The sequence below is a fragment of the Aphanomyces astaci genome (assembly GCF_000520075.1).
Source record: "Aphanomyces astaci strain APO3 unplaced genomic scaffold supercont1.24, whole genome shotgun sequence".
NCBI classification, from domain to species: Eukaryota; Oomycota; class Saprolegniomycetes; order Saprolegniales; family Verrucalvaceae; genus Aphanomyces; species Aphanomyces astaci.
Genome location: NW_009798287.1, coordinates 715,894 through 723,478, shown reverse-complemented (window position 1 = coordinate 723,478; position 7,585 = coordinate 715,894). Strand labels below are relative to the sequence as shown.

Here is a 7,585-nt window from a genome sequence, read left to right as displayed (position 1 = left end):
ATGGCCAATGAAAATCTTGCATTCATGATTTTAGCCAATCAGTCCCATCAGGGACGTCTTTTTTTCCTGCGACACCGTGAACCCACAACGTCTTGGTTGAATCAACCGCCGAACAATCGCCGGACCTTCGAAATTTCATATAAAACTGAGTTGAAGAGGTATTTTTGTGACTGCAATGCATCAATCAATATTTTAGCCAATCATATTGCAACCTTCATTCTTTATAGCCAATCATACTCATTTGCTCGATTAGTTGGCGATTTCATCAATCCCCCAAAATAGGCAAAGTTGACTGAAAAGCACAATATAAATACTATGTAGTAGTACCAAGTATATATATATATATATATATATATGTAAAAAGTACCTCCCAGTAGTGCTCTATACAGAGGCTCATCGATATACATCTTTGGTTAGAACCGGGATGGGTTATTACCGTTGTGGGCGGCAAAGCGTCTGGCGCTGTACTACGAGCACATGCATCCGCTATCCGACGCATCGCTGGTTTCATTTTGCCATGCCGCGTGGACCGAGATCGAACGCGTGGTGCTCCCGCCAGCCAAGTCCAAAGCCTGCACGGTGCCCAAGCTCAGTCCCGGCGGCGCCGTCTTCCTGGAGCAGCTGGTTCTGCAAGTACTAGGAAAGGCGTCGCCTTCGTCGCTTGAGATGGCGGCGGACCGCCTCTGGAGCCACGCGGACGTCGTGCTGTCGTGCGCCGACCCTTTCATAAGGGGAAACCTCCAGGTGCAGGACATGGCGTTCGAGAATGCAGTGTTCCTTGTGGATACCCTGGTCACGGGACTCACGACGTTGGGCGAGTCGAAGCGGTTGGGCTTGTTGCTGCAGCTACATCACCATGTGCTCATCGGTCCCGTGACCCACGCCGTGCTCAGGGGACTGGTCAACATGCCCCCACACGTGGAGCATGTGCACTGGGTGCAGCTCCTTGCACCTGTCCAACAACCGGCGTGGATTCCGTACGTTCAACGATACAACTATATATATATATATATATATATCGTGTATTGTAATGTAGTTGGCCTTTTGTGCTGACGAATCGCCAAATAAATCGAGTGTGTGTTTGTACGGAATGTTTGTATGGAAACAGGGTGTCGTCCTGTGGTGATGGATATCACACTAATTAAAAGTCATACACTAATTTGACGTGGTTTGATGGTTTTTTCCTGCAATCGGATTGGTTGAGTCCTTTTATGCAGTGTACATACATTTGGTTGGGTGGATTCAATAGGACTCTCTCCATGTCGCGGTCGAATTGAGAAGAAATACTACCATGATACTAGTGTATCTGGGGCGTTTGCATATATATATATAGTATAAAGTGATATGTAGAGCGAGAAATACAAGTTTGATACATATGGTCAAGACAATAGAAGTGCGTTATACCCCTTTCAGTCGTGTGAAGAGTGTGTGTGATGTTGGTGTGGAGTGTATATATATATATATATTATAATATATATATATAATATATCGTCGCGCGTCGTGGTTTAGTGGGGATATTGCTCGATCTGGTTGTGTATTTAGCCAATCGGTTACCTTGTATTCTGTCCACAAAATACCATATATATATATATATATATTTGTTAGAAAATATATAGTTGAAATGCAGCTCCAATATATATTATCGGGTGACGGCATGGGGTTGGTTGGCATTTCCGAGCCTTGGATTGAATACATTTATATATATATATAACAAAAATAATGATTACGATGTCGAGTGTATAGGGAGGTGATGGAACTGCTTGACAAGTGGATGCGTACATTGTTATTGGTGGACGTTGCTGACCAACTGGACGTGACAGCGTTGATCAACGTGGTATTTACATGGGGCGTCTTCCCCGTGCAAGCGGAAGCGGCGGCCGCCGCCCAAGCGCTCAAGTACGCCGTCCAGCTGTTTCACCACCAGTCGACCACGCCCTTGGTCGCCCTTTGGATCGTGGGGGGGGTGCTGGCACTGCGATGCCATCCCACCGCCGCCGTCCGAGCCAACAGCACGCTCGCACTGGCGCAATGTCTGCTGGAAGCCCCTTTGTCCTCCTCGTCATCGTCGAGCGGTACATGCCACCGACTGGACCCCGAGACGTGGAGCCTCGTGCTTCGCTTTGGATGTCAAAGCGAACGAGGGGTGGACGTGCCGACGTTATTTGTTCCACCCGCGCATGACGAACATGCTGACGACTCGAGCATCATGAAGACTACGACGTCGGATGACGAGTCGAAGGAATGGACGGCGCTGAGTGAGGGGATTCGCTTGCGGACCAACGACTCGACTCGTACTTCTAGTACTACTACTACTAGTAGTACTAGTAGTGGGGCAACGGCAACGACTGCAGAGTTTGGGCGCATGCAAGTTCTCGTCCAAGTGTTTTTGCACCACTTGGACGACCTTGCCACTCTTTCCGACTTTGAACTGGTGTGGACCGAGGTGCGACGCTTCTATTTTTCGAGTTTTTGGTTAATGTGCAATGTGTAGTTGCTGCAAGCGCTGACGTGGCACATGAGTGTGCATTATGAAGTGGCTTTGGAGTTGCTGCGAAACGTTGTGCAAGTGGTCAGCGTGTCCTGCGACCAGCCGTGGATTCAATCGACAGTGCAAGCGATCACAGCGCAATACCCTGACGTAGCCCTCCTTCCACCATACCACTCTCAACCGCCACCGCCAAGTAGTGAATAATAGACCAAGCTCGTATCGCTCCATGTCGTTAACTCACGCATAAAAAGTCCTCGTGAGATTTATGATCTGTAAACGCTTTATACTGGCACGTACGTACATCGTTCAACCTTGCCTGTGATGCAGTTGCCCCCTACGTATTGCTTATGCCAATATGTAAACGAGTGTCAAATAATGGAGCATTTTATTCATACTAAACAGGAGTTACAAGCTCCATCCGCTAGACTAGTCTAGTTCGCGAGCGCTGCTCCACATGCGCGAGCTCGGGCGATAGGAGCTTGTAAATACCGCGTTATTCCATTTCATATTACAGTAACTTCTATCAATACTAACTTCGAAGTAGTAAATGCCGGTATATGATTAATAAAGTACTAATGGATTAAGTGTGTCGTGTCCGCGTGGCGCAATGGCTAGCGTTTCGGACTTCTAATCCGGAGGTTGCGGGTTCGAGTCCCGTCGTGGACGATCTTTTTCCCACTATTTTTGTCGCCCAAATATGGTGACACTTCAACGACAGCATATGGTATTGCAACGCTTGGTTGGTTTATCAACAGGCAAGCACACCATACATCTTGATACATGCAAATAATTGGCAAGGAGCACGAGACACGTGCGTAGCGAACCACCCCGGGATTTCGTTTGTATGGAGTAATATCATGAATGGCTAGATATCCACTGGCAGTTGTAAGTCCTTGTGGCGCAATGGATAGCGCATCTGACTTCTAATCAGGAGGTTGTGGGTTCGAGTCCCATCAGGGACGTCTTTTTTTCCTGCGACACCGTGAACCCACAACGTCTTGGCTATTGTTATACTAGTATATCGCTTCACTATAGTCTCGTATAACGACTCTAATAACGTGCCTGCTTTCATTTTAACTACTTTGTACCATCATATATTGACGTAAATCTCGGTCGCACGAACCGCGTCCGAAAGCTCGCGATCGTCCGGTTCTCCTTGTCAACTTGAGGTTCACTTTGCACCCCAAAGAAGGCAGCATAGTTAATCTCTAATTAAAAATAAAAATAAAAACTTTCTCTGTTCCATATTAGTGCCGACATTAGACTTCTAGGCGCCAATTGAATTCTTGTCCAATTTCGATGAATCATACATTAAAAAAAAAGGAATCAAAATCTAGAGTAAAGTTCCATTGACAGAAAAGTGGGAAAAGCAAATTTTGGCGCTCAATTTTCACTACGCCATCGAGTCTCCGAATAAAAATACAAAATGTGGAATTCAGATTTAAAATTTCCGGGACCTAAACACGTCGACAACCATGGCACGACAACCAACCGGGGGAGAGCTCTGCTATACCAAGAACATCACCTGTCGACCATGGGCAAGCTTGCTCGCGGAGCAATCGCTTCAACTGCCTCCCAACTTAACATCCACCGAACCACTCTCTCCCGTATCTGGAGGACCTATTAACCAAACGCACTGGTGCCATCGTTAAAGGCAGGTCGTGTCGAACGGCCGACGATATACACGCCAGACTTCGTCACCAGCACTCTCTGCGAACTGGCGCAATCGCTACGCTCGACAATGCGCAACATGTCGGAAGGCACTGGCATTCCACTTGCATCACTCCACCTGGCCCTGAAAGCATGAACGATTTAACGCCATAACACTCGCATCAAGCTCCCTCTGCTGTCCAATTACAACAAAGCAGAACGTGTTTTTCGTTTTGCCGCTGGCATGTTTCGCCCCTGTGGTCCTCTCGGCTCGCGATTCGCCGCAAGCATGTAGGATGTCGTACACTTTGATGAAAAGTGGTTCAATGCGGAAAAGAATATCCGCAAGGTGTACCTGACCAAGGGTGAAGAGCCTGAGCAACGCACCTGGTCAAGCAAGCGCTTCATCCCCAAGGTCATGGTTCTGGCGGCCGTTGCGCACCTTAGACATGATGACGAGGGCGGCACCAACTTCGACGGCAAGATTGGCATGTGGCCAATCGTGTAGTACCTACCTGGTGTGGGCAACTTCCGTAACCGTCCGGCGGGAACGATTGTGCCAACGTTGGTGACGTGGATGCTGTGGTGTACAGAGACTATGTGATCACGCGAGTCATTCCAGCTATCAAGGCAAAGTTCCCTACCACCAACAAGCGCGTTGTGCTCCAGCAGGACAATGCGACACCACACGGAGGCATCACCGATGCTGACCATGAGTGAGTCTCGACCGACGAGTGGTCCTTCGTGGTTAGCTGCCAGCCACCAAACAGCCCAGATCTCAATGTGTTGGATTTGGGCTTCTTTGCTTCGATCCAATCGCTGCAGTACAAGTTGTTTAGTCGTGCTTTGGATGATGTCATTCATGCCACCCTCGGTGCCTTTGATCTCAGCGGTGCCTAGTAAACTTAACATACTTAATCGTAGAACAGGCCACTGTAGTGTAACGTAACATATATACTACTACTACGTTACCTCCGATTGGAAATGATTGCTAGGTTTACCGGTTACGTACAATTATTATTATATTATACAGGTATTGTCATCCCGTTTAGTGTAATACAAGTCGGACAGTGATCTGCCTTTATCCGAATGCAGAAACGCTGTTTTGACTCTCAAAATCGACTTTGAAATTCCAAAAAGATCAACGTTCTACTGTATTTGATCTGACTATCAAAATCTGAGTAGGCTGTCATCTATCCGGATATGAGTGTCGGTCTTTACTCTCTGAGTCGTTCATCACTCACATCACATGTTGTCCAATGGCCAATGAAAATCTTGCATTCATGATTTTAGCCAATCACAAGGAAATGTCGTCAGATTTATGAAACAAAATGGATTTTGAAATGTCGCCAGATTTATGGAACGGAGGAAGTACAAGTTTACACAAGAAATTAATTTTGACAAGAAGTATAGATGAAGAGAGTTTGCTTAAATTAATAGACCAAGACGCCAATACAAATTCCCAAGTATTATTATTCGACTTGATTGTCCTCGTTCTCGTCAATGTCACTGACAGGGTCGATGATCTGCTTGATAGAGCAAGCTGCCACCAGTTCGCTTAACACCTCGTCATCAACTACGCCTTCAGGCAACTGGGCTTCGGACGGCATGCCTTCAGAAGGTAATCCGTCTACAAGACGACCTTCTTGGAACCATTCACGATCATAGATGGCAGCAGCTCCTCCCAGACGTCAGCGATCCACGACACGATGGTCGCCCGCGACGGCGGCTGCAGTTTGAATGGTAACCCCCGCTCATTCGATGAGCGCAGTTGACGACGAATTAGGTCAAGCCAATTCTGACGCAGCCGAGTCTTCAACGGCCGGTTGCATGCAACGTCCGCCGGCTGGCAGATCCACGTGTACCGAGGAGGTATGCGCTCCAACAAAACGTTGATGGATGTTTCGTAGGCGACAACGTCGTCTGTGAAGTGCGCAGAGAAGTCGTCCCAAAGCAAAAGGACCTCTTTCGTCAGGCGGTCTGGTCGGTCTTCGAAATGGTCTTGGACACAGGGCGGCCTCTTGGGTGCTGCTCGGTTGATTTGAGATCACTGTCAGCTATGGAAAGATAATGAATGGCCTAGACTTGTTGGCTGGTGCGATTATCAAATGCGCGCGTAAAAAACCTTCGAAAATTAGGGTGTTTCCTCTATAAATTGATACTATAGTACCTTTGGGGGTATATACGAGTTATTAGGGGCATACGTTGGCGCGGAGTTTAACCTTTGAAAGCTTCTTCTTACCTTCGCCCATACTACGTAAGTAATTTATAGAGTTATGTGGGTGTCTGACTGGAATTGCCTGTCCGACTCGTATTACAGTATACGGTATTTGCTGTACCACATATCTCCACCTAAACCTCTATAACCAGATAAGTTCAGGAGAAATCAGATATAGGTGTACAGAACTTATACGGAAGAACAGTGAAAATTGAGTAACGTAGGGCACCAGTCATCGGCAAAGACACCAGTCATCGGCACTGTTCTAAGCCAATAGAAATGCCTGAATAACTCTTATTGGTCAAAAAGTAGTTCTTCAAGAATTAGTGCTCCTTATAAATTAGAGGTTGGACCTGTCAATTTTGTGTTGATCATACAGAAATCGTTACTGTAGCAGTTAATACCCATTCTAAACACATATTCCTTTGATATCTAATATGACGACAGCATCCCGCGAGCTCGAGCGTGGAGGATTCAATACATTACACAAGTCTAAAACGTGTGCCGATGACTGGTGCCCTACAAAAAACGCTACTTTTGAAAATCCTTACTGCACGTGTTTACTATTGAAATTGATATCCTTTAAACCTCAATTCATGAGCTGAATCTTGCGGTTATTTTGATATTTGTATCACCTCAATATGTGTTGTAGTCAACGAGAAATGGACGAACAAAGTAAGCAATGAACGATGCTGATGACTGGTGCCCCACGTTATCATTCCTGATCAATTTTGATATTCTAATTTGGACTGTCGAACATTAAAATCGGATTTCTACTGGGTATAAACCAGGTTGATAATGAAGTTAACACACTTTAAGGTATTCCCAAGTGGGATAAACTGGGACAATGGATGCATTTGGATGCAAGTAGATGTAATTTTGGAAGCACAACACACAGATCACAAGCCACACTAGCGTTATTTATACGTGGTGTCGCCAAGCATGGTGCGTCTCGTGATGAGAAGTGCCGGATACTGTCCGTTTGGGCGGAAGGAATGCAAGAATGGTTTCTCCCATAACTTTTACCCTAGGAGGTATTTCCCAGTAGTGGCACCCGACTACAGTATGTGTATACTGTACTGTATACAACGTACAGTGCTTGGTGGAAAAACGCAGTCAGTGCTACTGTCAATGTCACTTCAAATTTGTATGGAGAGTGGGATTTGCAAAATTTGAATTAAAATAATATTTGACACCTTGAATGGGGACAATCCAGAACGAACAAATCC

General features: G+C 46.3%; 1 protein-coding gene and 2 non-coding genes across 3 annotated transcripts in view; all 3 read left to right on the top strand.

The window, feature by feature from the left end:
• H257_09804 (hypothetical protein) overlaps positions 1-2,765 on the top strand; it is a 13,216-nt gene extending 10,451 nt beyond the window's left edge. Inside the window, exons 14-16 of the mRNA XM_009836164.1 lie at positions 418-977; positions 1,744-2,443; positions 2,492-2,765. Coding sequence (XP_009834466.1) covers positions 418-977; positions 1,744-2,443; positions 2,492-2,692 — 1,461 coding nt within the window. The 3' untranslated portion in view covers positions 2,693-2,765. The remainder of the gene's footprint in view (positions 1-417; positions 978-1,743; positions 2,444-2,491) is intronic.
• A 316-nt stretch (positions 2,766-3,081) lies between these two features.
• On the top strand, positions 3,082-3,154 carry H257_09803. Its single transcript has one exon. It is a non-coding gene; the product is annotated as a tRNA-Arg (tRNA).
• Positions 3,155-3,377: 223 nt separating this feature from the next.
• Positions 3,378-3,450, top strand: H257_09802. Its single transcript has one exon. It is a non-coding gene; the product is annotated as a tRNA-Arg (tRNA).
• The last annotated feature ends 4,135 nt before the right edge of the window (positions 3,451-7,585 follow it).